At 43.0% G+C, this 27,968-nt stretch overlaps 2 protein-coding genes across 5 annotated transcripts in view; one reads left to right on the forward strand and one right to left on the reverse strand.

Moving 5' to 3' along the window:
* Positions 1–3,337: 3,337 nt before the first annotated feature.
* Positions 3,338–27,968, forward strand: part of EIF2AK1 (eukaryotic translation initiation factor 2 alpha kinase 1) — a 31,922-nt gene continuing 7,291 nt past the window's right edge. The window contains exons 1-11 of one of the 4 annotated variants that reach the window (XM_081819297.1): positions 3,338–3,541; positions 9,239–9,397; positions 12,815–12,948; positions 14,108–14,145; positions 14,850–14,949; positions 15,904–15,984; positions 16,722–16,821; positions 17,375–17,432; positions 17,933–18,254; positions 19,423–19,561; positions 23,317–23,417. In XM_081819297.1, coding sequence (XP_081675423.1) covers positions 3,424–3,541; positions 9,239–9,397; positions 12,815–12,948; positions 14,108–14,145; positions 14,850–14,949; positions 15,904–15,984; positions 16,722–16,821; positions 17,375–17,432; positions 17,933–18,254; positions 19,423–19,561; positions 23,317–23,417 — 1,350 coding nt within the window. In that variant the 5' untranslated portion in view covers positions 3,338–3,423. The remainder of the gene's footprint in view (positions 3,542–9,238; positions 9,398–12,814; positions 12,949–14,107; positions 14,146–14,849; positions 14,950–15,903; positions 15,985–16,721; positions 16,822–17,374; positions 17,433–17,932; positions 18,255–19,422; positions 19,562–23,316; positions 23,418–27,968) is intronic. The other 3 variants (XM_081819295.1, XM_006747107.3, XM_081819298.1) reach the window with 3 other exon arrangements.
* Positions 24,059–27,962, reverse strand: ANKRD61 (ankyrin repeat domain 61). Its single transcript, XM_031017939.2, has 3 exons — positions 27,609–27,962; positions 26,617–26,714; positions 24,059–25,221 (listed from the first exon to the last, which is right to left on the reverse strand). The coding sequence occupies exons 1-3, from the start codon at positions 27,822–27,824 to the stop codon at positions 24,276–24,278; spliced, it is 1,260 nt and encodes a 419-aa protein (XP_030873799.2). The 5' UTR covers positions 27,825–27,962; the 3' UTR covers positions 24,059–24,275.

Consider the following 27,968-nt stretch of genomic DNA (forward strand, 5'->3'; position numbering starts at 1 on the left):
TAGGGAAATAAGCAAACATATTATAAATGCAAATTAATATTATAGAACTGTTACAATGGTTCAACTAGATTCAAGGTGCTTAGTTAAGTTAGTGCACTTCATGCAGTAAGTGAAGAAAAAAAAGAAACAAACACATGCAAACGCACACACAGGCAATTTGGCCCTAAATTTGACCTTGTAAAGTACAGTATGATGCCATGTATGTAAAATTTTTTAAATACGCAAAAAAACATATTATTCTGGGACATATATTTATCGTAGAAATATTAAAATATGGATTGGGGGACGCCTGGGTGGCTCAGTCAGTTAAGCATCTGACTTCAACTCAGGTCATGACCTCAGGGTCTTGGGATTGAGCCCTGTTCCGGCTCCCTGCTCAGCAGGGACTCTGCTTGTCCCTCTGCCCCTCCCCCCACTTGTGCTCTCTTTCTCTCTCTCTCTCAAATAAATAAATGAAATCTTAAGAAAAATAAAATAATGAAATAAAATATGGATGGGAATGATATCTGACTTTAAAAAAGAGATTACCTCTTAAGAGGAAGGGAGGAGAGTGGGAACAGAAAGGGTTCAAAATAGGAATTTAGCTATATCTGTAAATTTTTTTTTTTTCTTTTAAGAGAAGCAATTCTTAAGCAAATACAGCTTAATGTCAACAGTTGTTAAATTTGGGTGTGGAAACATCAGTGTTTACATTATTCTTTGTACCTTTTTTTATGTTTGAAGAATTTCACATTTTTTATTCTTTTTCAAGAAAGCAAGTGTATTAGGGTTCTCTAGAGAAACAGAACCAGTAGGATGTGTATTCAGAGACTGGTTTTAAGGAATTGGCTCACACAGTTATGGGGGCAAGCGAATCTAAAATCTGCAGGATTGAGCACCAACTGGGTGGCTCAGTTGGTTGGGCGTCTGCCTTCAGGGTCCTGGGATCAGGCCCTGTGTTGGGCTCCCTGTTCAGCAGGGAGCCTGCTTCTCCCTCTCTCTCTGCCCCTCCCCCCTGCTCGTGCAAACACACTCTCTCTCTCAAATAAATAAATAAAATCTTTAAAAAAAAGTGCCCGAAGGGAACCTCAATGGAAATTAAATTAGTGGATCTTGGGTATGCACCATTTAATTTTACTCAATATCACTAAGTAGCTCTTTAGTAACATTTGATAGCTCCTTTTCCTCCACATCCTCACCCACACTTGGTATGAAAAACTAACTTTGCAAATATAATAGTTTGAGATGATAGTTCACCGTTTAATTTGCACTTACCTGTACCTAGCGAAATTTGTGTATCTTTTCCTATGTTTATTGGTCATTTGGGTTCCTTTCCAGTTAACTGCATGTTTAATTTGCGTGTTTATATGCTATGTCATATTTCTATTTTTTAATTAATTTGAGGGCAGCCTAGATATAGTCTGGTTATGGAATAAAGGTTGACTCATGTTTTAGGCACGGACAAGTGGGTGGATTGTGTACTACTTGAATGAAGAGAAGTAGTGGAAAACAAATTTTAGAAGGAATATCACGAGTTTGCTTTCAGAAATTTGAGGTGTTTTGAGTCATCCAAGAGAACAAGTCTGTGCTGCAGAGATACATTTGGGAGTTGTCAGCTTATAGAGGGTATGTAAAGTGATAGCAGTGCATGTGGTTATCTCCTGAGAGAATTTGGAGTGACGTGACAAGAGCCCTACAGAATTATGCATTTGGGGAAGGAGAATCCAGAAAGGGATCCTGAGATGGAGGGCCAGTAAAATAGAGGAAAACTAGAATTGTGTGATACCATGGAAGCCAAGAGAGGACTGTGCTCTTCCCCTGCCCCACCCCCATTTTTTATAATGGCTGCATAAGATTTCACTGCATGGGTGTACCCCCACTGCTCTTCTATTTGGGAATTTGGATTTATCCCAGTGCTTTTCTATTATAAACTACACTTTGATGAGCACTCTTATAGATTTTTCTTTTTTCACCACTCTGATTATTTCCTTTGTATATCCTCCTGTATGTAGTTTAAAGAGTATACCTATTTAAATATATTCACTATAAGTTGAGTATTGTCTTCTAGAAATGTTGCCTTCATTTATATTCCCATCTGAATGGGTTTGCTGTTTTCTCCATTCTGGTGGTGGTGGAAAGTGGCAAGAACTGGATATTGCATACCAACATTTTTATTGGTTGCAAAGTGTGCCATTGCATGGATATTTATAATTTACTCAATTATATTGTCTTCTTGTTTTTGGTATTATAACTATTGTTACAATTAATAGTTTTAGCTAAATCTTCTTGCTCATTCTTAATCTGTTCCTTAAAATAAATTACTGAAAGTGGAATTGATGAGTCAAAAGTATTTGCATTTTTAAAGTTGTGGATACATATAGATAAATCACCCTCCATAAAGGCTGTGTTCTTCCCATCAGCAGAGTAGGGAAAGAGGCATCCCTAATCTTTGGATGAACCATGTCCAAATTGCTTCTATCAGGCTGAAAGCATCCTGTATGATTTTATAAGAAAACTGTGCTCAAATAAAATTCTTAAGCAATACCGCTTTTACACATCGCACTGGGGTTGAGGATCAAAATCTGAAAGGCTTTTTATTCCAGCTGCATTATCTGATCTGGAATCTAAGAATTATTTCCAACAGCATTGTGTTGGCAACCACATCATCAGAGACATTTCCAGAGGGCAGAGGGTTTTTGAAGCTAAGGGCTTCAAATCACAGTCGATGCAGTATGGCCATGGGGTCACTTGGAAAAGGTGGTCTCAGGTTTGACATCATTTCGATGGAAAGTTCAGTCTTAAAAGCAGAGTATATTTGTTAGGTTGGATTCACTTTGGAATCGAGTTATTTCACAGTTTGTCGTTTTAACGGTTGACCAAAATAGGTTCAGTTGTTGTTGAGATAGGTCTTGTAGACGCTTTTTTTTTCCTTTGAAAAACAAATGACAAACAATCACTGTTTTATCTGCATAAAGTATGTATTTGGATTTAGAAGCTCCGCAGACACGGGAATCTTACATTAGCATCCGAGTCTTGGCGTGAGACGTGAGCGCTCTGACTCGTGCGCGAGGCTAAGGTCTTAAGGGTGGCCGGGAGCGCAGGTTGACGTCCCCGCGGGCGTGGCGGGCGTGGCGGGCGTGGCGGGCGTCCCGAGTCCACACCCCACCATCCGCCCGCCACCGCCCAAGGAACAGGCCACCAGGGCGCCTGCGCAGGAGTGCGCCCGCGCGGCACCGGCCCATCCTCTCCTCCTGGAGGAGGGGAAGGGCGGAGCTTGCGGCAGGGCCCGCCCCCGCCAGCGGCGCGCGTGAGCCCTGGGCGCGTTTTCCGCCTCGTGAGGGGCTACTTCCGGATCCGGTGGCAGGTGCCACTGGTCCTGAGTGAGGCGGTGCTGGGTAGGCTGGCGGGCGGGCGGGCTGGGCTTCGGCCCGCGCGCGGCGGGCGATGCTGGGAGGCAGCTCCGGGGCCCGGGAGCGCGAGGCGGAGGGCGACGGGGCGGAGGCTGTGACGCCGCCGCCCGCCATCGAGTTCCCGGCCGACGGCTCGGACCCCAAGTATGACGGTGAGGGACCCGGAATGCCGCGGCGGCCCTTCCTTGCACCCGTGCACCTTCCTTTCCGGGTGGGCAGGACGCAACGAGCGTCGCCGCCGCTCCGGGGCGAATTCGGCTGGATCCGGGCTCGAACCGGCGGCCCAGCGGTGCAGTGCGAGGGGCGGCGGGAGGGCGGTCTGGATAAGGTAAACACTTATTGAAACGAGTGTCTGCGACCCGCTCGTTTGTTTACGTTTCTGTTCCCTGGTTTCCTCTTTGCGGACTCGGCTCCGGACGTGCTAAGATTTCCCTCAGGCAGCCTCCCAGCTCCGAGCCCCGTGGTTTTGTCAGACGATGAGAATGAGCTTTGTAAACTTCTGGAAGGGGACTTTGCAGACCTTATACGCTTTTTTTTTTTTTTAAGATTTTATTTATTTATTTGAGACAGAATGAGAGAGACATAGAGCACATGAGAGGGGGGAGGGTCAGAGGGAGAAGCAGACTCCCCGCTGAGCAGGGAGCCCGATGCGGGACTCGATCCTGGGACTCCAGGATCATGACCTGAGCCGAAGGCAGTCGCTTAACCAACTGAGCCACCCAGGCGCCCGAGACCTTATACGCTTAACAGTTCGGGTTAAGTGTTTGAATTTGTAGCTTCTCTTGTCTTTTGCTTTACTGATAGGGGAGCTAAAGACTTCTCATGGTGGGTCGCTTTAAAGAAAAGAAATGCTCAAGGTTTTTTTTGTTTGTTTTTTAGGCTTTTGGTTACTAGGAGATACGGCGTTAAGTCAGGCAAGTTATTCTGCATAAAGTGAGGGGTACTTAAAACATTGACTCCAGCCAGTTCAAAGTATCCAGTATTTTTTTTTTTTAAAGATTTTATTTATTTGACAGAGAGAGAGAGAGCGAGAGAGGGAACACAAGCAGGGGGAGTAGGAGAGGGAGAAGCAGGCTTCCCGCCGAGCAGGGAGCCCGATGCGGAACTCGATCCCAGGACCCTGGGACCATGACCTGAGCCAAAGGCAGACGCTTAATGACTGAGCCACCCAGGCGCCCCAGTACCCAGCATTTTATTCAAATTTCATAGGGTCTTTAATTACTACCAGTTGTTTTGGCAGTTTTTAAAGCTAAATTGTGCTACCAAGAATGAATAATACTGATTCAGGGAGGTTTTTACTTTATGGTGCTTTGAATAGGATGATCACAAGGAATACACGTTCAGTTGAAGCATGAAACAAGTATTAGCATGCAATGGATTTGAAGTTTCAAGCAGAGTAGAAACTGTTAATTTATTCCTTAAGTCCTTCGATCTTCACCCTTAATACTGTCTATAATTCTTGACCCTAAAGGGAGACAAAAACAGGCTGTGGTGGTAATTTAAGTAGATCATTGACAGAGGACAGTTTTAAGAAAACTGTTTTTTAATGAACTGATTTTTTCACATGTAACCCGGTGTAATATGGCAGCTCAATAATACAGGAAGTGTTATGTCAAAGGAAAAGCCTCAGCTGTAAACACACAGGTCTGTCTTTGCTGTCACATTGTGATAAGGTTTTCTGCAAAGGAAAGATTATTCTTGAAGGGAGTGCTCTTAGATAAACTTTGAAAAATTTCCTTCTGCTAGGTTACTAATAATACTGTTGTGTTTACATATTGGCTTTTCTTCCAAAGAGGCCTAGAATATCCAGACATAATTTATCTTTTTATGTGAAAAGTAAGGTATATGAAAAAATGTAGTTTCATTTTTAGTAGACGTAGAAACAGAGCAGTTACATGATTTCTCGAAGGTCATTGGTATGATGTGAGGAGGTCACTCTGCCAGTTTATGGTAGAGTCAGAAAATTCAAAACCTAGATGTAACTCTAAAATCTGTGTTCTTCAGTCTGTTATGTAGGGACCAACTTTGATCAAAGTTCCTGTATTTATCCCCCCCTGTGGAATAGCATGCAACAGGAGAGCAACAGTAAGCCCATTTCCAGACTCATTGGTTTTTATTTCTTTCATCTGACAAGTTTTTCAGAATTTTTACCTCAGATTAAACCTCCAAGTTCCTCCCTCATTTAATAATGGACGATTTATTCAGCTCATACTTTCCTGATGAGCCTGAAGTAGGTGATCCCTTTCCTGTTTGTCTACTCCCCTCCTAGTTGGGAGAAGTCTAGAACTCTAATTCACCTAGGATCTCATCTCATTTCTTCTTCTTTTATAACAGGGTCTGACCTCGTCTTTCCTATTAGCCTCTTTACTCTTCCTCTTCTACTTGATCAGGACCGAACGGGAAGCACTCAGCTTTAGCTTTCATTTCCTTACGGTTTTACTCCTTCCTGTGTTTTGAGTATTGGTCCACTGCTCTTTTTTGAAGTTGCCATTTTCTTGGCTTAGTTGGTTCCTTTGACTCTGATCATTCCTTTTTTTTTTTTCTTATTAAAAAGTAGGATTTCCAGGGATGCCTGGGTGGCTCAGTTGGTTAAGCGTCTGCCTTCGGCTCAGGTCATGATCCCAGGATCCTGGGATCCAGCCCTGTGTCGGGCTCCCTGCTCAGCAGAGAGCCTGCTTCTGCTTCTGCCTGCTGTTCTCCCTGCTTGTGCTCGCTCTCTTGCTCTCTCTCTATGACAAATAAATAAAATCTTTAAAAAAAAAAAAGGTAGGATGGGGCGCCTGGGTGGCCTAGTTGTTGGGTGTCTGCTTTAGGCTCAGGTCATGATCCCAGGGTCCTGGGATCGAGTCCTGCATTGGGCTCCCTGCTCTGCGGGGGAGGCCTGCTTCTCCCTCTCCAGCTCCTGTCCCCCTGCTAGTGTTCCCTCTCTTGCTGTCCCTCTCTCTGTCAAATAAATAAATAAAATCTTAAAAAAAAAGGTAGAATTTCCTCATTGTAGAACATAGGAAAATATGAGCATAGAGAAGCAGAAAACCCTCCCAACCCTAATCTCATCACTGTTGACAGTTCAGTGTATTAAAAAATTTTTGTTCACATTACAAAGTATGTTGAAATTATAGAAAAGCCTGAAGAAGGAAATTTAAAAATCACAATCTCATTACCCAGAGATTACTGTTTACATTTTGGCATAGCCAGTGAAAATTTACTTGCTGAGTTTTGCATTTAAAACTCTTTGTCAGAGATACCATAAATGGATTAAAGATTTCTGAGTTTGTCCAAATAAGATAAAAATTTAGAGAAATCATTTGGAAAAATTTCAGGAAATAAAGAAAAAAGGGGAAAGTCACCTGTGCTCACATCCCAGAGAACTCACTGCTAACAGTTTGGTGTATTCATTTGCAAATATTAATGAGAGCTGCTGTAAGCCAGGTAGATGCGTAGATATTAAGGATCAAACAGGCAGATTGAAAAACAGCATGTTCACCAGTTTCATTTCTTTTACAAATTCTTTTGATGTATAACTGGAAACAGAGGGGGCAGAGATTTTGTCTGTTTTGTTCTTTGTATTGTCTATACATTTATATAGCTGTGAAGTAAATATATTTTAAAATTGTGAGCATAGTAGTATGATAAATCTTTTATGTTCAGCTTTTTTTTTTTTTTTAAGATTTTATTTATTTATCTGACAGAGAGAGAGACAGTGAGAGAGGGAACACAAGTAGGGGGAGTGGGAGAGGGAGAAGCAGGCTTCCCGCTGAGCGGGGAGCCCGATGCGGGGCTCGATTCCAGGACCTTGGGATCATGACCTGAGCTGAAGGCAGTCGCTTAACCAACTGAGCCACCCAGGCGCCCCAGTATTACTTTATAGCTTGCTTCTTTGACTTGATAATGGACTATTCATAATTATCTTTTTAATTAATTAATTAAAAAAGATTTTATTTATTTGCCAGAGAGAGCGCGCACAAGCAGGGGGCGTGGCAGGCAGAGGGAGAGGGAGAAGCAGGCTCTGGGTTGAGCAGGGAGCCAGACATGGGGCTCAGTCCCAGGACCCCGAGATCATGACCTGAGCCGAAGGCAGACGCCTAACTGACTGAGCCACCCAGGCGCCCCCACGATTATCTTTTTATACACCATCATTTCCAATAGCTGCATAATCTCTTATACGTGTATAATTTAGCAACTTTTCAGTAGTCTAAACAGTGTTATGCTGAACATCTTATAGACATGTATTTGTTGTGCTTTGTAAATATTTTCAAAAACCAGAAGTGCTGAGTCAAAGTTTTGCACATTTTGAATTCTATGATATATTTATTGAAGGTTGCAACACTTTTACCCCCCGTGATTGAAAATGTCTCCTTTATGTGCCCATAATAATACCATGTATTCCAGGCTTGAAGTGGTTACCAATCTGATAGCAAATTCTGGTATCATCGTTATTTTAATAATGTATGTCATTAGTTACTAGTTATGTTAAACCTATTTGAGTTTTAATTGTGCTTCATTTTATTGTAAGGGCTCTATATAAATTTTACTGCCATTTCTTTTTCTTGTTATGTGTAGTGCAGATCTGTGTACTATATCTGAATTTGTGATTCATGTTTTAACTTTAAGATGTCTTTACGTATAGAAGTTATCACATGGGCACATTTTTCATTCTTTCCCCGCCCCCATACTCAGTAATTTTTCATTTAAAATGAATAGCACGTCTGCATATTTGCAGGTGTTTTTTTGGTCACCTTATAAATCAGAGAGGAAATTGGTGATGAGGTCTGAACTTGGAAACTTTGACTTTTCTGGGTCCTCTATAGATTATAGAGGAGGGTGGGATAGAATATTTGAAATGGGAAGGATTTTTAGCAGGTGTAGGATGTATGGTCCCTGTTTCTGCAGGGCATTTCCAATACAACGGGTCCACAGCTCTTGAGAGTTTGCAGTGTCTCATCTTTTCCCTAACAACCCTCTTAGAGTTTTCACTCTCACTCACACTTCCATCCTCCCTCTCCTGGTGTTGTATAATTGGCCAGTCCGTTTCTTTCTCCGTATCTCTGGGACCTGTTCTTTCCTCCATGTTTCTGTCCTTTATCTCCTTTACAAGGCTCTTGTTGGCCTGTCATCTGCCTCTTCCTGTCTACCTGTTAGATGTTTCCAGCACAGTTTCCTCAAACAGTTTTCCTTCTTACTGTTTGTGGTCGACTCAGTAACACATGAAATAAACAGTAAGCGAGAACTTACAACCTTCAGCTGGAAGTGCCAACTCATCCATCTGCTTGGTCTTGTGTGATGGAAGGAGGATGGGCTTGGGCATCGTGCCGATCTGTCTGCTTACAAGTTCCTAAACCGCTATGTGAGGTCAGTGTCCTCATCTGTAAAGCAAGAGCGGCGGCACTTCCTTCCACTGTTTTGTGAGGATTGGAGGCTCTGCACATGGAACAGTTGGTAACTCACACAGGTGGTTCCCATGCTTCCTCCCTCGCGCTCTTCCCGCCGCCAGACTTCCTTCTTTATGCTGGTGCCTGGGCTGTCCTCGCGAAGGAAGCCATCCTGTGCCCTCTCGTTCGCTTGGATGTTTATTTACTCATTTATTTCTACCTTTGCACACACCATTACTCCCACAGCCCTCCCCCTCCCCCCTGATGGCGTCCTTCCGCTAGTCTTGCAACTTCCAGAATTCAACACAACACTCAATTCTGGAAAGTCTGTCTAGATTAACCCTGCTCGGCTTAACTACTCTTTTGTGTTTTATTTCCTTAAATGTCAGTAGTTTGTGTTTCATTAATTAGAAGATGCTGTTTTGTCATTATGAGACGTGTTTCCCATTTATTCACATTTTTTTCTCTTTTAATTTTTAGAATCCGATGTCCCAGCAGAACTCCAGGTATTAAAAGGACCCCTGCAGCAGCCGACTTTCCCTTTCGCAGTTGCAAACCAACTCTTGCTTGTCTCTTTGCTGGAGCACTTGAGTCATGTGCACGAACCAAACCCTCTCCGTTCAAGACAGGTGTTTAAATGTTAGTAAGAATAAATCTTGCTAAGTAAACCTTGTAAAAATACAATGTTGTTTGATGTTGTGGGTATGAGAAGCAGCTGGTATATAAACATTTGAAATAAGTATTAATAGTTTGTATTTCTTGAATGCATTTTATATTTTCTTTTGGGTAATTCTTATGACTGTAATTACCAGAGACCCCAAAAGATTAATGACTATAAAATTGGGTGTATTTAAATAAGTAAAAGATAGTTCTTTTGTCTCTATAACATGATCATTCATGTAATTTTTGAAGATCTGTCATGGTTTGTTCCATGAGCAGGTAAACATCATAGGTACTCATTCTGAGCTAGTTCTTTTTTTTTTTTTTTTTAAGATTTTATTTATTTATTTGACACAGAGAGACACAGCGAGAGAGGGAACACAAGCAGGGGGAGTGGGAGAGGGAGAAGCAAGCTTCTCGCTGAACAGGGAGCCCGATGCGGGGCTTGATCCCAGGACTCTGGGATCATGACCTGAGCCTAAGGCAGACGCTTAACGACTGAGCCACCCAGGTGCCCCTCTGAGCTAGTTCTTGACCAAAGCGCCGGACCAGCTGTGTTCCTTGTTGTAGAATAGGAAACTTTTCCTCTACACACTGAATACTAATGACACCAAATGTGTGCTTTCCGCCCCCGTACTGACCAGTTCTCGGACACCAGCTGGTTGTCTTACAATTCAGTTCAATCCTGACACCGTCTGCCTGGAGTTAGTGTCAGATCCCACAGGTTGAGGGCTCAGTCCCACAGACTGCCTTCATTTCAGATGCCAGTTGCAAGTGTGGGTCCCCAGTGTCCTCAGGTTACCCATACTTGCGTCCGACCTGGCTGTAAATTGTTCACTGTCAAGTGTCCACCCTTGCCACTCAGGTTTAATAATTTGCTATAATGGCTCACAGTACTCAGACATTTATGGTTCCTGGTTTATTATATAAGAGAGGGTATGATAACCGATACAGGTGAACAGCCAGATGGAGAGGCACATAGGGTGAGGACCAGAGTACAAGAGCTTCTGTTCCCATGGAGTTGGGATGCCCCACTCCTGGTGTGTGGATATGCTTACCCAGAAGCTCTCTGAATCTTGTAATGGAGGGATATTTATGGAGGCTTCATCATGGTGGCATGATCAGTGATTAACTCCATCTCCAGCTCTTCTCTCCCTAGAGAATGGAGAGAGGAGGTGGAGCTGAAAGTTCCAAACTTTTAATCATGGCTTGGTCTTTCTGGTGACCAGCCCCCATTTGAAGCTACCTAGGGGACCCCCAGTCATCTCATTAACATACAAAAGACTCTTATCACTGGAGATTCCAAGGGTCTTAGAAGCTCTTATGTCAGGAACTGAGGTCAAAGACCAAATATTAGAACAAAAGATGCTCCTAGCATCCCCAGCGCTTGGGAAATCACAAGAATTTTAGGAGCTATGTGTTTTAGGAGACAAGACCAAATACATTTCTTATTATACCACAGTGGTTGAAATGTTTATTTTAATTCCTGCCGTAGTTTACGTGTATGAGAAACTTGAGCATAGATGTGAGCAGGATTACAGATGGTGATGTTTCTGTTCAGCTCCTTGAGAGCACTGTGGCCTCTTTAATAGGTCCAACCACAGATTCTAAGGATCTTTTCTACCAAAAAAGTCTTCCCAAGTCTTGTTTAGTGTTAGGAATCCTCAAATTTAGAGATACCTACATGTGAACTTAGAATGTAATATTTTTAGTTAAAGGTAGATTGTCATTTTGATGAACTTGATGGGACATGGAAATATACAAGTATATATTTATTTTTCTGAATAAGTGGTGGGGAGGTGGTTGTACAGAGTGGGTGTTCTGTGGGTTCCAGAGCATTGGTAGCTGGGCATTATTGTCTTCAGCTCATTGTATAGACAAGCAGATTATAATGATATTTATGTAGTAATCTTGCTCCTAATTAAAGCAAATCTGAATCTTGTTGATTTTAAAGTATTTTTGAATTCCTTTTTAGGTGACTAAACTTTTAAAGTATATTTAAAATATTTTTGATATTATTCAATTAGTTCATAATCTTTTTTTTTTTTTTAAGATTTTATTTATTTATTTGACAGAGAGAGACACAGCGAGAGAGGGAACACAAGCAGGGAGAGTGGGAGAGGGAGAAGCAGACTCCCTGCCGAGCAGGGAGCCCAATGCGGGGCTCGATCCCAGGACCCTGGGATCATGACCTGAGCCGAAGGCAGACGCTTAACGACTGAGCCACCCAGGCACCCCTCAATTAGTTCATAATCTAATGAAGTTACCCATATACAAAGAATATTCTCGGATTCCCTCTGGCTCTTGTGCACGGCCTGAGCTTACTCCACTGTAAGGCTACCAAGACCTTGTGCGTTTATGATGGATCACTGTAGTATCAGGTGCGACGTCATGTCTCTACTCCTCCTCAGGAGCCCACAGAGCTCTCTGGAGGGGGAGGGTCAAAGTGCTAAACCCACAAGGAGGTAATTGTGTGGTGCTAACAAGTCAGAGCTGACCAGCTACTGTAGTCCCCTACACAACTTGGCTGGCAAGACTAGAATGCACCAGGCTTTGAATGGCAGGTCACCTAAGACCTCTGGCCTAGTGCTTTAAAAAAAAAAAAAAGAATATTCCCTGTGGTTTCTGTATTCCTTGAATAAGTAAAAGCCAAGCACTTTTGTAGAAACTTCTTTTTCTGAGGAGCCTGGTGTTGTGACTTCAGACTGAACTTTCCCCTAGTGTTTGGTCTATGCACATCTCGTATGTGCTATTTGTTGGTTAGAGATAATCAGTCCACCATCGAAAACACTAATTCACTTTTGTAGTCAGTTCTAATCATGTTTTCACTGTTGCCTTTGTTTTTACTTCGCTGCCTGTCAGCAAAAGGTGATGTATTTGAAGGTCAGGAGACTAGTACTAAAGTTTACATTTTTTCTTGCCTTTTTAAAAACAGAGCTTTGTGCTTTACCAGCTGACCAGGCATGGTAAACAAATGACTGCTCAGTATCAAGTAGGTAATTCTAGATGAGCTCCTGAACAACGAAAGTACCAATTGCTCCTTCTCTAGTAGAGGGTTAATCTCCACATTGTAATGTGTATAAACGTAACTTTTTTTTAATAGAGTTTTTTTTTAAGATTTTATTTGAGAGAGCGAGCACAAGTGGGGGGAGGGGCGGAGGCAGAGGGAGATGGAGAAGCAGACTCCCTGCTGAGCAGGGAGCAGACTAGGGGCTCGATCCCAGGACCCTGGGATCATGACCTGAGCTGAAGGCAGACGCTTAACTGACTGAGCCACCAGGTGCCCCGAGGTTTTTTTTTTTTTTTAATAGAAGCTATTATTACTCTGTAGTCTCTTTAAAATTGCCATTTTATTGATGGCCTTTCTGATAATAGTTGTCCATATTCTTCTTCTAGTGCTTTGCCAGACCTTTATCAAAATGGGGCTGCTGTCTTCTTTCACCTGTAGTGATGAGTTTAGCTCGTTGAGGCTACACCACAACAGAGCTATTTCTCATTTAATGAGGTCTGCTAAAGAGAGAGTTCGTCAGGTAAGCACTAAAATACAGACTTCGTGTATGACAAAAACATTTTAATTTCAGAACTGTATTTTAAAGTCCTGGTTATAGTACAGGTTTATAAAAATGTTAACCTTAATTTATTTATTCAGTAAGTATTTATCAAATGACTACCATGTGTTAGGTTTGTAGGAGCTGGTATTCAAGCAGCAAACAAAACAGACAAAAGACAAAAACACCTGACCTCATTGGGGCTTTTTTTTTTTGAGCTTATGTTCTGATGAGGGGGCAGTCAGCAATAGAAACATAATAAAAATACATAAAAATAAAGGGGGTGTTACATGGTGGTAAGTGTTCAAGAGTGTTAAGGAGAAATATAAAGCAGTGAAGGGGCTTAGAAAATGTGTGGGTTATATACAAGGTGGCCAGTTACTGAAGTTAGTAGCTGCAGTTGAGAATATGAGACATGCACCTATCTGGAGGAGAGAGCCTTCCGGGCAGAGGATCAGTCATTCCCAAGGTGGCAGTGTGCTTGGTGTGTTTGGGAAGCTGACTGGCAGCCATGTGGCTGGAGTAGAGTAAGCAAGGGGACAGTATGGGAAAGGTAGGGCAAGGAGGGCAGCGGAGGGCAGTAAGATGGACAGATGGAGGAGGATCTTGAGACCATTTTAATGTCTTTGGTTTTTTACTCAGAGTAAAGTAGGAAGCTTTATAGGATTTTGAGCCCAGGAGTGACTTGATCTGACTTACATTTTAATGGACCACCGCAGCTGTGGTGTTGAGACTAGATGGAGGGAGGCAAAGGCAGAAGCAGGGGGACAGGTGCTCAAACAGGCAAGAGGTGATAGGAGCTTGGAGTGGGTGGTAGCAGTGGAGATGTGAGAAGTGGTCCATTTCTGCATCTGTTTTGAAGGTGAAGTCAGAATTATTTGCTGGTAGAGCCCCTTGGTAAGTTCTTAGCCTTATCAGTGGATGGCAAGAATATAGCTTTTTTAGAGTAGTGATCTTTTGGTTAAGACAGAAATGTTTTCAATTGTAAACCCCTAGGTGATCTTGAAAAAGCCAGAATGTTTTTCTTTTTTTAAATATTGTTTGAACATTTGGGACTATTAATGTGACATTGACTTTTGTTAGAGTCTTCATGTCATGAAATTTGTCTAAAATGCTTTTAAAAGTAATTTTCTGATTTTAGGATCCTTGTGAGGATAATTCTCATATCCAGAAGATCAGGTATGTGTCAGATACTTCTGTGATTATGCAAAGAGTAAAACGTCTGAAAGAAATTAAGGTTAAGAACTGATTCTGAATTAATCAGAAATTAGTTTTGGAGTTAAAAATAATATAGTTAGGGTACTTTATGAAAATTAAAAGCTTTATTCTCAGAAATTAATGACTGCTCCAAGATTTGCTTTACTTCTCATTCCCCTTATGCCCCCCCGACCCCCAGTATTCTGTATGGATTCCATAAGCCCCACCCTTAATTCAGAGCACTGATAGTCTCTGTCAGGGGAACAACATTGGAATTTTGGCTATATGTGAGAAATGCTAGTTTAAAATCTGTAACTCATTAAGAAATTTAAGTAAATTTATTACTGAGCTCAGCTAATCAGCTGTTGCCTGTTCGTCATCCTTAGGATTCCTGCTTTAAAACATTCATAATTTCTAATTGGAATACTAATTACTGGTAATGCACTTAATTAACGATCCCTTTGCTAACTCTGTTTTGTCCCCTTGCTATCTTTATTACATGTTGATTTGCTTAGCAAATCATTTTCTTCCTAGAGAATGAAAAATTTTGTTTTGGCTCATCTTTTCAAAGCATCATAATTTAGTGATCAGTAAGGTTTGGCAGGTTAGTGATAAAGCTAATGTGAAATATCCTGGGCACCTGGATATGTTTTAATATTGTTTGGTTGTTTGTATTTCACTTTTAGGTCCAGGGAAATAGCCTTTGAAGCACAGACTTCACGTTACCTAAATGAATTTGAAGAACTTGCCGTTTTAGGAAAAGGTGGATACGGAAGAGTGTACAAGGTTGTTTTCCACAAATCCGTTTTGACCTCCTGCTCTGAGTAAATGTATTTTGAGAAGTTGTTCTCATGATTATTATTTAAAGTGCTCTAGGGGAAGTTCCTAGAAATCATGTGTGCTTACTTTCCACTAAGATTTGTCATTTATAGGGAAGTGGGCAGGTTTTAACTTTTTCCTAACCACGTTGGTGGTTTAGGCAGATTCTGGAAACCACATTAATTTACTTAAAAATGTATCACGGGAGAAAGCTGTGCTTTTGTATTTTGGGCCTCACATGGTTCTTTTGCTGACATTTCCATTTTTCAGACCTAGAGTCTCTAGGAGTTGGGAGTCTCAGTGCAGTTTGGAAGCTTCTAGTCTAGCTGACTGTGGCTGACTTTCCTTTTTTTTTTTTTTTTTTTTTAAAGATTTTATTTATTTATTTGAGAGAGAATGAGAGAGAGCACATGAGAGGGGGGAGGGCCAGAGGGAGAAGCAGACTCCCCGCCGAGCAGGGAGCCCGATGCGGGACTCGATCCAGGGACTCCAGGATCATGACCTGAGCCGAAGGCAGTCGCTCAACCAACTGAGCCACCCAGGCGCCCCTGTGGCTGACTTTCCTGAACATAGTAAAGACACTTGTCTTTCGCTTAATTTTATCTCTTTAGCTAGTTTGGATCTTAAACTCAGGTTAGAATTACTTGTTCTATTCAATTGAATTTTTTTTTTTTTTTTAAAGATTTTATTTATTTATTTGACAGAGAGAGAGACAGCGAGAGCAGGAACACAAGCAGGGGGAGTGGGAGAGGGAGAAGCAGACTTCCTGCCGAGCAGGGAGCCCGATGTGGGACTCGATCCCAGGACCCTGGGATCATGACCTGAGCCGCAGGCAGACACTTAACGACTGAGCCACCCAGGCGCCCCTATTCAATTGAATTTAATGGCACAATATACTTTCTCTTTTCCTCTGCTTTTTAGGTCAGGAATAAATTAGATGGTCAGTATTACGCAATTAAAAAAATCCTGATTAATGGTGCAACTAAAACAGATTGTATGAAGGTATGCTTTTTTTAAGTGTATTTATTTTGAATGATGGGGTATTTAGATCCTTTTGAAAGAGTTATGTATGTGTGTGTATTTGGCAAATACTAGGTGTTGTGGATTGCTGAGTTTACTAAAAGTGGGTTACGTAAAATAAAGCAAATTTTTATTTGACTTAATTTTTTATTTTTAAAAAATTTTTTTTGAGAGAGCAAGAGAGAGTGTAAATGGCGGGGAGGGGCAGAGGCAGAGGCAGAGGGAGAGGGAGAATTCCAAGCAGGCTCCACGCTCAGCATGGAGCCCAGTGCGGGGCTTGATCTCACAACCCTGAGATCATGACCTGAGCTGAAATCAAGAGTCGGACGCTTAACTGACTGAGCCACCCAGGCGCCCCCCTCTAAGCAGCTTGGGTCTCCTGTCCTTGACATAGTGGTGACCGCAGGACTGGACTTACTAGTGGTCTATGTGCTGCTGAAGGACAGCACAGGGAGTGCCTGGACTTACTGGGAGGAATGAAATGAGAGAATGAACATAAATGGGCTATGGAAAGTATGAAGCACTAGATATGTGTAAGTTATTTTGTTGCTATAACAATTCCATTTGTCTCTCAGAAATAGTCTGATTATTTTAACATAGTTTAGACTCCTTGTTCGGTTGGGTTTTTATTGTTTTGCTCTGGAACAAGTAGTATTTGATGCCGTGCACATTGAACAAGTTGTCAGTGAAAGCCAGATCGAAGTGCATTTCCTCTTTAGGTCCTGCGGGAGGTGAAGGTGCTAGCAGGCCTTCAGCATCCTAATATCGTAGGCTATCACACTGCTTGGATAGAGCATGTTCACGTGGCCCAAACACGAGGTAAGCCGTTACAGATGGTATGGCTGTCCGGTTGGCAAACTGCGACCCGTGGGCCAAACCCGGCCTGCCCCTGCTTCGTTGCCTCCTGAGAGCTGAGAGTGTTTTCTTACATGTTTAGATAGTTTAAAAGGAATCAAAAGAAGAATACTTTGTGAAAGTTACAGGATATTCAAATTTCACGTCAATGAATAAAGTATGTTAGTACCCAGGCGCATTCATTCGTGTGTTGTGTGTGGCTGATTTTGCACTACAACAGCTGAACCGAGTAGGTGCAGAGTCCTAGGAGGCCTGTAAATCCTACAACACTTACTCCCGGCCCTCTACAGAAAGTTTGCCTCTCCCCTCACCCCCGCAGCATAGTTGAACGGCTCTGTTTTTATAGTTCCTAAAATCTGCCAGGCATTTGAATAAGCTTGTTGTATCGTATTTTCCTAGAAAATATTGACATTTTTAGACTTGTGGTCTCATTTGGTGTTATTTTAGCTCTGTTTTCAACCATAAATTAGAAAGCTAGGCTGCTTGAAAATGGGTTTTTGTTTGTTTTGTTTTGCAGATAGAATTTCTATTCAGCTGCCATCTCTGGAAGTGATGTCAGACAAGGAGGACGACAGGTATGTGGACTGGTGTGTAGTTTGACACGTTAGATGTAACCTGTCACCTACACTGAGTTGTCTTTGTCTTTTTGCTCATTTTCATTACGGAGTGCTAAATGGCTTCTTCCTCTCAGCTAGTTCCGGCCAGTGTTTCTTTTTTTTTTTTTTTTTAAAGATTTTATTTATTTATTTGAGAGAGCGAGAATGAGAGAGAGTACATGAGAGGGGGGAGGGTCAGAGGGAGAAGCAGGCTCCTCGCTGAGCAGGGAGCCCGATGCGGGACTCGATCCTGGGACTCCAGGATCGTGACCTGAGCCGAAGGCAGTTGCTTAACCAACTGAGCCACCCAGGCACCCCCGGCCAGTGTTTTCAATAAATGTTGCTGCTAGAGAGATCTGATGCCATGTGCTTCCAGAGTTTACCAGTGAGATTTATGTAGGTGTGAAGGGACAGCTGAGTCACTCTTGATCTTTTTTTTTACACTGATATTTATCTTTACCGTTTTTTTTTCCCTCCAGAAATCAGCATGTTAAAAATGATGAAAGTAACAGCTCATCCATTATCTTTGCCGAGTTCACCTCAGAAAAAGAAAAGTCTTTAGGAGAATCTGGCATTGACAATCAGAATAACAGATTGGTGAACTGCAACACCAATTTAATCACAAGAACCGCCTGTGAATTTGAATCATCCAGTTTGCTCCAAGGAAATGGTTTGGCTGATTTGCCTTCCAGATCGATTGTTGAACATCAGCTGCCATTTAGGCATCATTCCGACTTAGAAGAGAATTTCACATCCACCGGGGAATCTTCTGAAAACTTAAGTTTGTTGGGGCAGACAGAGGTAGTTCACTTTCCCAGAACCTACTGATGATTTGATGCTCACCCATAGTCATAGTGTGGAGGACCCATGACTAGATGTGGCCTCCCTTCCACCCCAGCTGACCGTGCACCTTGCCCCCCAACCCCAATATGTCTTTGTCAGCCTCTCCCCGCCACGTCCCCCTGGCGTGTCTCCCTGGCCTGTGGCCCTTGTGTTGGGTCTTCCATCCTTTGCTTAGTTAACGCCTGCTAATCCTTTTCTGGCCACTTCTGTTTCTTCTCATTTGTGCCCCCGGAGTTGGAAGCATTGTTCATACCGTTTCTGTTGTGTGTTCTTATCATGCTATGCAAATACATTATGCATAAAGACCTCTCTTTTGGAATGTGACTTGAGGAGAGAAGAGATCAGGTCTGTTTTCAGGACACTCTCATTGAGGGTCACACCCATATGCCGGTGAGATTGCCACATGCTCTCCCCGGTGTGGAGTCTTAGTGTTAAAAAGGACTTGAATGCTAACAGGGTCTCTGTATAATCTGGCACTCTGGGATTACAGAACTGGATATGCCCTCTGTATATGCACATGCAGAATTAATTCTTGTTGCCCGGGAATATGTGGCTCCCTGCATGTGCTTTTTATGAGACACAAAACTTTGAACAGAATCACCTGAATACACAGGAGTTGAATTTGAGGGACTTTTCATCAGAACCATTCCATTTCTCCACACTACATTTGGGACTTTGCTTAGTGCCTAAGTGCATGCGCTGTCGTGAGCTTAAGTTTTGCTTAACTTTTCCAAGTTATTTATGGACACAGCGAGGCCTCCAAAATGCGCATCTACTTTGAGGTGCTCGGAGAGCAGTAGAGTGGTCCCCAGCCATTCTTTGACGCTGTGTCTGAGCTTTAGAAACTGCATGTGGCGAGCAGACCCAATCGTTTCCGCGCCAGGGCCTCAGTGTCACCTTCGGGAGCTTGTCCCGCCCTGCAGCCCAGGCCTCCCCCTGCTCGCTCGCATTCTGACGCACCGTTTAAGGCATTCCTTCCTTCCTCTGTCTCCTTCACGAGACTTTGGGCTTCTTGGGCGGACGTGTGTCTGTCATCTCTTTCCTGAGCATGTAGCCCCCTGGTTGGCCTAGCGGAGGCAAGTGATACCTGTTGACTGAATGAATAATGCGAGCAAGTTGTGCCCAGGTGGGAGCCAGCCGTGTTGTCCCCCAGGTGCAGTACCACCTGATGCTGCACATCCAGATGCAGCTGTGCGAGCTCTCGCTGTGGGACTGGATAGTCGAGAGAAACCAGCGGGGCCGGGAGTATGTGGACGAAGCTGCATGTGAGTAACAGGTGGATCTTGGAACACTGGGCTGGGAAATGGAGACACTGGCGGATCTTCCGATGTAGGAACTACCTGCAGGTGCTTTAGACTCAGGAAAAAAATCACCTTTTCGAAACGATTGTGCTTATTTCAACATTTTCAAGAACATACAGGTATTTGGAAGTTAATTTTCTCTGAGATAAAGATATAGTTTGTGGATTCCTAAGCTGTAATATGCTAGAATTTAGGTTAATGATTTTGGGCACAAAAGGTCTTAGAATTTTTTTTTTAAAGATTTATTTATTTATTTATTTGAGAGAGAGAGAATGAGAGACAGAGAGCATGAGAGGGAGGAGGGTCAGAGGGAGAAGCGGACTCCCTGCCGAGCAGGGAGCCCGACGCGGGACTCGATCCCGGGACTCCAGAATCATGACCTGAGCCGAAGGCAGTCACTTAACCAACTGAGCCCTAGAATTTTTTTTAGGAAGAAATTTAAATATTTTTTAAACCTGACAACGTGATACTCTTGCAAAAAGATACCTTTAAAGAAACTCTTATAGAAGGGTAGGTGGTGAAAAGTTTGTCTCAAGATCCAGAGCCCCTTCCTTCTGCAGGAAAGATTGTTAGGTTAATAATTTTTAAAATTATTGTAATACTAGTTCTCAACTTGTGCCACACATTAGAATCACCTGGGGAGCTTTAAAAAAGATGTTGATAAGACAGAGTAAGAGAAAAGCAGGTGGAGAAAGCCGACCACCATGACTTTGGCTGAGGTGACTGTGGCTGGTGTTCAAGGTCAGCATCAGCAGTGAAAACTGTTCATAGTGTGACCTTGAACCTCATCATAGTGTGATGAGAAGGGCATTGCGTCTCTGGGGTCTTTCTCCCCAGAACCCTTAATGCCAGTCTAATTGTAAGAAAACGTCAGAGAAATCCCAGCCTAGGTACATTCTATGAAATATCTGACCAGTACTTGTCAAAACTGTCAAGGTCCTATAAACAGGGAAAGTGAGGAACTGTCACAGACTGGAGGAGCCTCACGAGACCTGACCTCTAAATGTAATGTAGTATCCTGGATGGAGCCCTAGAACAGAGAAAGGACGTTAGATAAAAACTGGGGGAAGTCTGAGTAAATTGTGGACTTGTATCAGTCTTGGTACGGTAACTGTGACAGATGTACCCTACCAGTGTGGGTGTTAATGATGGGAAACTGGGTGGCAGGTAAGTGGGAACTGTATTATGGTCTCCGTTTCTCTGTAGATCTAAGATTGTTCCAACAAGTAAAGTCTGTTTTTTTTTAAAGGGTGTTGTCAGGGACTGCACCAGCAATTTTTATATGATTGATATGGGATAAGGCTTGGCCTTTGATATTTTTTTGGAAATTCTCTTGTTGATACCAACGTGTAGCCAAAGTTGAAAATCACTGTATTAAGTGATCAAAACTGGGGATGCAAGTGACCTGATTTTAAGTAAAGACCTAGCTAAATATTATTATTATTATTTTTATTTTTTATTTTTTTATTTTTTAAAGATTTTATTTATTTATTTGAGAGAGAGAGAATGAGAGAGAGAACACATGAGAGGGGGGAGGGTCAGAGGGAGAAGCAGACTCCCTGCTCAGCAGGGAGCCCGATACGGGACTCGATCCTGGGACTCCAGGATCATGACCTGAGCCGAAGGCAGTCGCTTAACCAACTGAGCCACCCAGGCTCCCAAGACCTAGCTAAATATTAATCATTTGCTGTTCACGACTATTGACACTCTAACCCTTTATTTGGTCTAAAATATACATCATCTAACACACCCAGAATCTTAGATTAGCTTCCAGGGGAGGCAGAAACAGAATGCCTCCCTCAAGCACTCAAGCATCTCCGTGACGCTCCCTGCTTCTCTGGTTTACTGTGTAATCAGGACATGCCAGACTTTGCTTAGTTCAGTCGTGGCAAGTAATGAGTGGGTATTTTCAGTTTCCTGTAAAGTTGTATTCTCTGCCGTGTGAGCATCATAGTGCTAGGTGCAGATGTCTCTGTAAAAAGAAGATGGTTTATTAAGGTCCTGTATGCAGTTGTTGATCTTTAAACTTCCATTTGGAAAGTAAGTAATGAGTCCCTCACGATAGATTGGGGTAACTCTGATCTTCACCATCCAGGACAATAAGCCTATGAAAACAGGAAGGGCAAGATATGGAGGTTACTGCTATCGTGATGCATAATTTTCTTTTAAAAGTATTTTAAAATAAAAAGGTTTAACTTGGTAGTATTCCCCACGGGCTGCCTACCTTCCTATCGAGTATAGTTTTATATCAGTCATCCCCAACAATCCATACATGGTAGACCCAGGTTTGAATCTTGGCTCTAGCACTCACTGGCGGTGAGGTTTGGGGCAAGTCAGGAAACTGCTCTCAGCCTGTTTCCTCCACTGTGAAATGTGGGTCATCCCATTTGATAGGGTGTGAGGATTGAAGCGCTCCATGCAAAGGATGCGTTGCTGAGGGAACGGAAGCTGTTCTCACCTGATCAGGCCCGTGTACAGGGGCCTGCTGTTGGGATGTGTTAGGTGGGTTAAAATGAGAACCTGTTACAGACAGACCAGAGGAAGGGGGTTGATCTGAATGGCTGTGAGAGTCCCAAAGCCCTCCATCTGTAGACAGGAGGCTGTCGCTCCAGTGTGAGGGGCATGGTAGCGGCGGCACTTGTAAGTGGGACCGTTGTGTTTATGCACATAGACACGCAGAGTTTCCTGTCTTCTCAAGTCCTGGGGACTTGAGGTCCCTGAGTTGCATGCTGGGGGGTGCCGGAGGAGAGTGTGGCTTAGGTGAGCTGCACAGCAAGGTAGGCTCATCCAGGAGGAAAGGGAGCATGTTGTATTTCTGTGTTACGTATTTACGGTGTAAAACGGCTGAGGAGACAAGAGCTATTAAGTTCTTATTATGATATCACCAAATTTACTTAGCTGGAAAACGAGGGTTTTTTGCTTTAGCAATTTGTTTTAGTTCCTACAAAACCTTCCCACCCCTAAAGTCAGTCATTATATCATCATGTTAATAGATGAATTAAACCATTTACTTGTTTCCCCATTACTTCGTTTTTCATTTGTCAGTCATTTTTGGAAAATACAGCATTCCAAATCTTCCATGTAATGGGAGCTCACTCCTTGAGCTAACATAGTTTATCTTTTATCTTTTTTTTTTTTTAAAGATTTTTTTTATTTATTTGAGAGAGAGAGAATGAGAGACAGAGAGCATGAGAGGGAGGAGGGTCAGAGGGAGAAGCAGACTCCCCGCGGAGCAGGGAGCCCGATGCGGGACTCGATCCCGGGACTCCAGGACCATGACCTGAGCCGAAGGCAGTCGCTTAACCAACTGAGCCACCCAGGCGCCCCGTTTATCTTTTTTCTGATTGCATTATTTGTAACAATGTCTTTAATCCACAGTAGGCTTAGGACACCAGATTTATCAGTGTTAAACCCCAGAGTGTCAGGGGTTGAAGGAGATTTAAACCTAGTTTAATCCAGCCATCTTATGCCTGAGAATGGTTTACAAAGTAATACAGGGGCTCTTGGTGAAATTCGTGACACCAAGTCCATTCACTAGGGCACTAAGTTTGTGATGGTTTCTTTGCAAGCTGAGGAGCCCTTCCTGCTTATTTTAAACCATTTAGGTGTGTTGACTTTGTTGAAAATCTGAATTACGTTAATGTATTTAGAACTATGTAACATTTAGATGTTAATGTAATGAGTAAAAAGAAAAATAAAACTTCCTTTTTTCCTTCAAGGTCCTTATGTCATGGCCAGTGTTGCAACAAAAATTTTTCAAGAATTGGTGGAAGGTGTATTTTACATACATAACATGGGAATTGTACACAGAGATCTGAAGGTAAGTGCCTTGTATCAGGGAGGACGTGGTGTTGGTTCACTGAGTTAAATGAAATTATGTATCCTCTTTCATTTACTTAGGGGGTTATCATTATTTTTATATAAATCATCATCCCATGAGTCCAGAACTTTAGATTGAATTTATTTTATTTTTTTTTAAGACTTTATTTGTCAGAGAGAGAGCACAAGCGGGGAGCAGCAGGCTTGCTGCTGAGCAAGGAACCCGATGCGGGACTCGATCCCAGAACGCTGGGATCATGACCTGAGCTGAAGGCAGACGCTTAACCAACTGAGCCACCCAGGTGCCCCTAGATTGAATTTAAAGGCAGTGATCTTTGGGCATTCAAAAATTCTCTATGGAGGAATAGTAGTGTTTTTCAGGTAGTGAGTGTGCTACGAGTTACTCATATAATAGATGAGGCTAAATGTATTTAATGCTGACAAAAATCCTCATATGTTATTGTAGCCTTAGAGGTAAAATCTGTTTCTACAATTACGTAACTTAAAGGAAATTTAACATGGGAAATTTTTTTCTGCTGTTTAAAAAGTCTATGATTATTCCAGTTTTTATCCACAAAAGACTATCAAAGAGAGAAAATAGATTTACTTCTTTGGCAGAAGAGTTTTAATTTGCTTACTTTTTGAACAAAGAAATTACGTTGTGAAAAATGTTTTTAAAGGAATATTTGGGAACGAAAAGTTAATGTGCAAATCATTTTATTTTTTGAAAAAAGTTTAAGAACCAGTTTGTACATCTGGGGTGTACAAGGTGATGAGTTAAGTGTTTTCTGGATACGAGTCTAGCCAGAAAATGTGGTGTGAGTTACTGAAATTCTATGGCTGGTGAAATTTTGAGGTCCTATTTCAAGAGGTAAGCTAGGTCATAATAACTGTATAGAGAGTTCCAAATCTTCACTGGGAGAAGTTGCTTTAAGTGTTGTTTGTATTTCTCACCATAAATATTTCTGATGTTTCTTTTACAGATGTCCTCTAGGGATAAGGGTTTTTGAGATAACTTTATTAGGGTTTCCCTTAAGAGGTGGAATTCTGGTAGCATGATTCCTGCAGGTAGAACTCCTTGGTTATTGGTCAGTCTCAGAGGATAAGAGTGATAAAGGAGTCTGGCGAGAAGCCCCGTGTCCCTTATGTTGGAACTGCGCTGGAGGTACATGTGTATCGGAGACTCCCCGCGGCTTGTTAGTACGTTAACGTTTGCTTCAGAGTCAAGCAGGAGGTTGATGATTGCCTCTCTGCCTCCAAAACATGCCTCGTGGATAGCTCTTTGACCTTCGTGGTCCCGGGCATTTACTTTGGCTCCGTGAATTAGCAGCAACCGGATGCAGCTCACCCCTGCCGCCAGCAGTCGGCCTGCTTTGCTCGATGCGGTGCACACCGCCAGCTTAAGGGCCGTGTTCCCAGTGGAGGCTACGGGGCAGTTAACGTTTGCACCACAGGCAATCAGTGTTTCCATCATCTCCTTATTCAGTATGTCGGCAGCCATGTGAAGGGGTGTCATGCTGGATTCGTTAATGGCATTGACGTGGGCACCATTTTGGGCTAAAATGGAGAGAACCGGATAGGTCCCGTAGGTTATGGCCAGGTGCAGGGGTGACTGTTTGTTGCTGTTGTCCACTCGAGCATTGACCTGAGCTCCATGTTCGCACAAAATACGGAGACACATCACAGCGTTACTCTGAATGTCTGTCAGGATCCTTTGGATTCTGTTTCCCGGTTTTGTCCATGTGGTAGAAGTGATTGGCCAGTGCAGGAGCATCAGGTGGAGCGTGGTGAGGCCTCTTGCGTCCCTAGAACAGTTATTGATCGCAGATTACACTATATTCACAATGGAAACGGTTCTACGCAAAGAATTAGTACTTAAGAAGGCAATGTTTATTTTTTTTAAAGATTTTATTTATTTCTTAGAGACAGTGAGAGAGGGAACACAAGCAGGGGGAGCGGGAGAGGGAGAAGCAGGCTTCCCACTGAGTAGGGAGCCCGATGCGGGGCTCGATCCCAGGACCCCGGGATCATGACCTGAGCCGAAGGCAGACGCTTAACGACTGAGCCACCCAGGCGCCCCAAGAAGGCAATGTTTATTGAAAGTGATTCCCCTCGCCTACTTCAAAGAAGTGTTTGAAAATCTGCATTAGTTTCTCGGGATATCACAGCATTTTAGAGGGGGGACTCAGGTGCCATGAGGGTTTTATACCGGCCCTGATGTGCTTCTCTACTGAAATCTCTCAGGGATGCTTCCAAAATTCCTTTATTTTGGCAGAGAAAAGGGAAGGTTTATTACAAACATCTGACCCACTGAAATTTGAAAATGATTTTCAGTTTATGTATATTTATTTAGCGTAAGGCCCCATGCTAGGGAAATGGTAAACAGCACGGAGTCCCTGCTTTTGCAGGGCTCGACAGTCTAGCATGAAAGACACGAAACATATTTAAGTAACTAGATCAGTATTGCACATGGGCAAAGTTCTAAGAGGTATGAGCACCCTAGAGGGTGTACGGAGGAGCCCCTGTGGAGGAGGGGTGTGCATCGGTGATGTCCAGTCGTGGAGGACTGGGAGAGGGTCTGCAGAGCTGGGCAGGGCCGTGCGTGGGTGAGGGTTCCAGCCAGACAGGCCAGGGGGCTCTTCTGGAGCATGCTGAGGATTTGGGGGTTTACCTTCTGTTAAACTTATGGGGGCAAGAAGTCATATTGTTTTTACACCATGTGATTCTTCCATTCATTAGATCCTATTTATTGGCACTTAGTATCAGGCATCGGTTTAGGTGGTGAAGACATATTGGTGAACGAGGTAACTACTCTTTCATGAAGTATACTTTCTAGTGATGGGTAATAAAAAGAAAATCCATTGTCTATTTCTATGTACTTATTTTCCATACCTAACTGAGGGTTTTAAGCTCCCTGAGGGCTGTGACCAACACTTCATGCATTTTCTGCAGCATCATTGCTTAGTGCTTAATTCTCAGGATGCTTGAATTGGGCTGACTGGTTTGTGTTCCTGCATTACTGCCAGTTTTTCCGAGTATCTCATCTAGTCAGTAAAGAAATTGGTTCATTCAAGACATGGTCATGGTATTTTGTAGTCCCTAAACCCCGAAGAATGGGTGAGTCCAGACATTACCGGGGAGAGTAACATCTAAATCATGCATATCCTCACTGAGAACTGATCGCTGTTGAGTTAATTTACCTGACTTCTGGGTCGGCACCGTGTTCTAACAAACAAAGCAAACTTCGTGCCTTGCGGTATTCGGCAGCTAGATGAATGGGGATGATGGACTGCATCTGCTTTGGGGGAGAAAGACTACGTTACAAGGAGGCCTGTGCAGTGTCAGCCTGCTGTGTCAGAGGAAATAAGTGTACTTAGTATCTCAGTTCAGTATTTTTCTGGTATGTGCATTGAAATTTTCTTTTTGACTGTTTTAAAAGACCCCAAACCAGTGAGAGTCATATAAAATCTGTGTTTTACATATAATGTAGATTTACCAATGCAACAGAAATAACTTACGTAAAGCTTTGCAAGTTGGTTCTTGTGGAGAGCTCATAGTGTAAAAGTAATGGTAATTGCTACTAAGTCACTTAGTCCTTAAATTAACCCACAGGGTGATTGACAAGTAGGTTTTGTGTTTTTTAAGACTTTGCCAAAGTCATAGTATCAGTAGTAAAACCTGAATTTCCAGGGTTTCAAAGATAATGCAGCGTGTCTTCCATGATGAGCAGAGCTGTTTATTCTGGTTCTTAAAATACATCTCTAATAAGTAGTGACTTTTCACGGCGTGACTGCCAGATAAGGGAAGAAGGCGGGGTACAGGAGACAGTGACTTTTGGGGAAAAAAAATTAAATCTAAAGGTAATAATCATTGTATAAAAATTTAGAAAATGAAAAAGCATATGCAAAAAAGGGGAAAAATAATTATTCACACAGATGTAATCACCACTGGTATATTTGAGAGGACAACATTAATGTTCCACCAGCCAAACGGGTTCTTGTCTTTCCGCACATCAGCGTACGTGGGGCAGTTGGGAGGCGTGCAGGGTGCTGGAGGTGAAGTGTTCCGCCGTGGGGGTGGTGGGGACTGCGGGGACCGCGGGGAGGTTTAATGAGCTCACAGCAGCTAGGTGGTAGGCCTTCCGAAGCATGGCATCTTTTCCCTACAAGTGACAGAGCAGAGGGGAGGGTACCTGGTTCAGAAGTAGTCGGTAGCTGGTGGAGTTGGCCAGAATGGTCATGGGCTGGTTGACGGGGTGGCTTCTCAGGAGCACCTGGATCGCCGCGCAGTCCTCCCTCATGATGGCCTCGTAGAGTCTGGTGTGGAGGGCGGCAGCCGGGCCTTCTTGCAGAGCCTCGGCACCGTCAGCGACCAGCTCCCTTCTGCCTCTCTTGGTTATGTTTCCCATGAGCAAAACTTAAGAGTGGGGACTTGGAAGTGCAGGGGCCTCTTGGGACAGAATTGGTCTATTTCAGTCTCATTATGATCCCTTCAGTTCCATTCTAGAACCATTCTAGAACTGTTGAGAATCGTATCTGTGAACACGATTCAT

Source organism: Leptonychotes weddellii, chromosome 5, assembly GCF_054177405.1.
Source record: "Leptonychotes weddellii isolate Sample4059 chromosome 5, ASM5417740v2, whole genome shotgun sequence".
In the NCBI taxonomy this organism is placed as follows: Eukaryota; Metazoa; Chordata; class Mammalia; order Carnivora; family Phocidae; genus Leptonychotes; species Leptonychotes weddellii.